The sequence below is a fragment of the Cyprinodon variegatus genome, unplaced genomic scaffold, assembly GCF_000732505.1.
Source record: "Cyprinodon variegatus isolate N-32 unplaced genomic scaffold, C_variegatus-1.0 Scaffold52, whole genome shotgun sequence".
In the NCBI taxonomy this organism is placed as follows: Eukaryota; Metazoa; Chordata; class Actinopteri; order Cyprinodontiformes; family Cyprinodontidae; genus Cyprinodon; species Cyprinodon variegatus.
In genome coordinates, this window is record NW_015150505.1 from 678734 (window position 1) to 681485 (window position 2752).

The 2752-nt window shown below is 38.2% G+C and overlaps 1 protein-coding gene across 1 annotated transcript in view; it reads left to right on the forward strand.

Annotated features, from left to right (window-relative positions):
- Window positions 1–2752, forward strand: part of phf6 (PHD finger protein 6) — an 18406-nt gene that overhangs the window by 6687 nt on the left and 8967 nt on the right. The window contains exons 2-3 of the mRNA XM_015371032.1: window positions 1055–1209; window positions 1469–1570. Coding sequence (XP_015226518.1) covers window positions 1084–1209; window positions 1469–1570 — 228 coding nt within the window. The 5' untranslated portion in view covers window positions 1055–1083. The remainder of the gene's footprint in view (window positions 1–1054; window positions 1210–1468; window positions 1571–2752) is intronic.

Below are 2752 nucleotides of genomic sequence, written 5' to 3' on the forward strand. Positions count from 1 at the left end.
GCTTTTAAAAGTCGATTTTTATCGATTTTATCGATTCGTTGTTGCAGCCCTAATATTTTCGGCAAACTCCTGAAACGATTCGATTTTGATTCATACAGTTCTAAATTGATTTATTTAAATTCTATCTGTTTTTACAACAATGAAAGTGGTTCAACTGTGTTTCAAAATAAAATATTTAATTTTTTCCTGTCCCATTAAACACAAAGTGCAAACTTCTAAATCAGACAGTTTAAACTAGAGATGTGAACAAAACTGTCTCAAAAGAGCAAACTTGTTTGTGAAAAGTGAAAAAGTGAAGCCTTACACGAGCGAGCAGACGTGACACAGCAGACATGCATGAGCTGCATTATCTCCACTGTACAAACCATATTTGCAAAACTGGTCAGCCCCCATTTGTTCATGTCTTCAGTCAACCTATTGGCTATATTTGCAGCTGTCTGGGTTGAAGTCATCTTGGTGGTCTGTATCACGAGAAGGGAGCCGCCACTCATTATCAATGTAGAGGGAAGTCACCTTAATGTCACACATCCAGCACATTATCTTTAACTGTTTTAAGTCTAAAATGGTTCCAGACGTCCGACTTCAGTTGGGACAGCTTGCTGAGCATTGTGTGACTTGGGTCAACATTTGCACATGCCTGCTCATTTGAATGTGAACGTCACACGCGTCACTATAAAACTAGTCAATCTCATTCCCTACACATCGATTTTGGAAAATCGGAAAGGGATCGATCCCAAATCGGACAGAGGCCTGTTAAAAACAGTCAGTTATATATTCAGTTTGACCTTTCACTACCGCAATGAAGGAATTCAGTTTAAAATTTCTTTCAGATTTTTAGAGGAGATGTCTATAAATCTGCTCAGCACTGCATAGGATAGTTAGCATCTTAAGTCAAAGGGATCAAAGAGAGGATGCATCTCACGAAGCAGGGATGGGTCATCTTAGTCACAACTCTACTTGAACTAATTCATTTCTTCTTTGTTGAAAGTTGATCTCTGGTTCCCTATTTACCATCTCTGTTTTTCTTCTTCTTTTTTTTTTTAACTAAAAACAGAGTGTGGCACCCATCAGAACACTTTGGCCATGTCAGGACGGAGGAGAGGAGCTCCAGCACGGCTGCTCAAGTGTGCCTTCTGCAGAAGCAACAAGGATTGCGGCCAGCTGCTGCTGTCTGACAGCCAGAAGGTGGCAGCCCACCATAAGTGCATGGTGAGAGGAGCTCCTTGTTCTCAACTTTATGGCCTAACATCCCTCAAGGAAGCGTTTCATTTCAAGCCTCCCTCCCTGTACTTAAGAGAGATAAACAGCGTAACCTAAATAAAACCAGTATCTATGTTTGAATCATGTAGAAACTAACACTTTGAGTAGACATGCTGTAGAATAAATAGGTGCTTCTCGCAACACAGAAAATAGGCTTCATTTCAGATTCAAAAGGGGAACTGTTTTGTTCTGTTTCTTGTCTTCACAGCTTTTCTCATCGGCTCTGGTTACGTCGCATTCAGACAGTGAAAACATCGGAGGATTTTCCCTTGATGATGTCAAAAAGGAGATCAAGAGGGGAAGCAAACTGGTGAGTTCCCACCATGGCATGACGGTCATCTCTGTCGTCGTTAAAGGACAAGCATGTGATTAAGAATACTTTGGTGTTTATAAAACCATTGTTTGGGAGTAAGCCTGCCTCATAATTAAAGACAGACACATGACCATGTGCTGCTGCAATTGTAGGTCTGTCAAACAGGGGTTTTACCTGTTTGGTTGAGTGCATCAAATTTTCCACATCCCATATTCTTGATTTGGGTCCTGTGGGGTCCGTGTTTCCCAAATGAAAAAAAATCAATAAATCTATGCCCACCACTAGATTATTCTCCCTGTAATCTTGGAATTAATCTAGATCTAGATTAATCTAGATTAGAATGGCTCATTTGAATTTTGCCAAAGGGCATCATGAATCAGAATTACTTAGGAAATTGTTTTCTTGCAGTGCAATCATTATATAAATGTATATATCTAAGATAAAAAAAAAATAAGATAAGGATGATATGTGTGTGCTACCTAAATAAGTAAAAGTAAGTCTTTGAACAGGTTTCTCAGGCCAGGTTGCGCATTAGGCAAGGAGCTCATCTCCTTTTTCCAAACTGCTTGACAAAGCTTTGATAACGGGTGATGAAAATAAATAATTTTCAATAAGATATATTTGTGTTTATTCAGATAAACATGAATTCTGAACTTTAGGCCTTTCATAATAGGTTATTATGAAGTGTTTACAGTCAGTATCTTTGTGTCAGTCAGTCCAAGCTCTATTTCTCCTTTTCCCAAAAGTCACTCAGTCATTGTAATGTCCTGAGAGGCTGGAGTAGCAGCAAGGGCTGCTGGGAAATGTCAAGATGGGGAAAACGTCACCATTTTATCCCAGTTTTGGGTTAAAGATGGTTGTTTATGTTGGTAGTCTGTTAATACTAAGCTAACATTATGTTGGAGGTTGCAGCTGTGTGTGAACATTGGCAGAATCGGAAGAATGTTTCACTTAGGGCTGGGCGATATAGAAAAAAAGCTTATCGATAAAAAGAAATGCATATTGATCGATATCGATAATTATTGAAAAGATTTGAAACCATATTTTATGTGCAGCTCTGCCTGGACTTTTTATAATATTGCTAAATGATTTAATTTTAATAAAAAACACAAACACAGACTTCGAATTAAATCTTTATTTAACCATTTTTTTTTTAACCATAACAGAATTGTTTTAAAA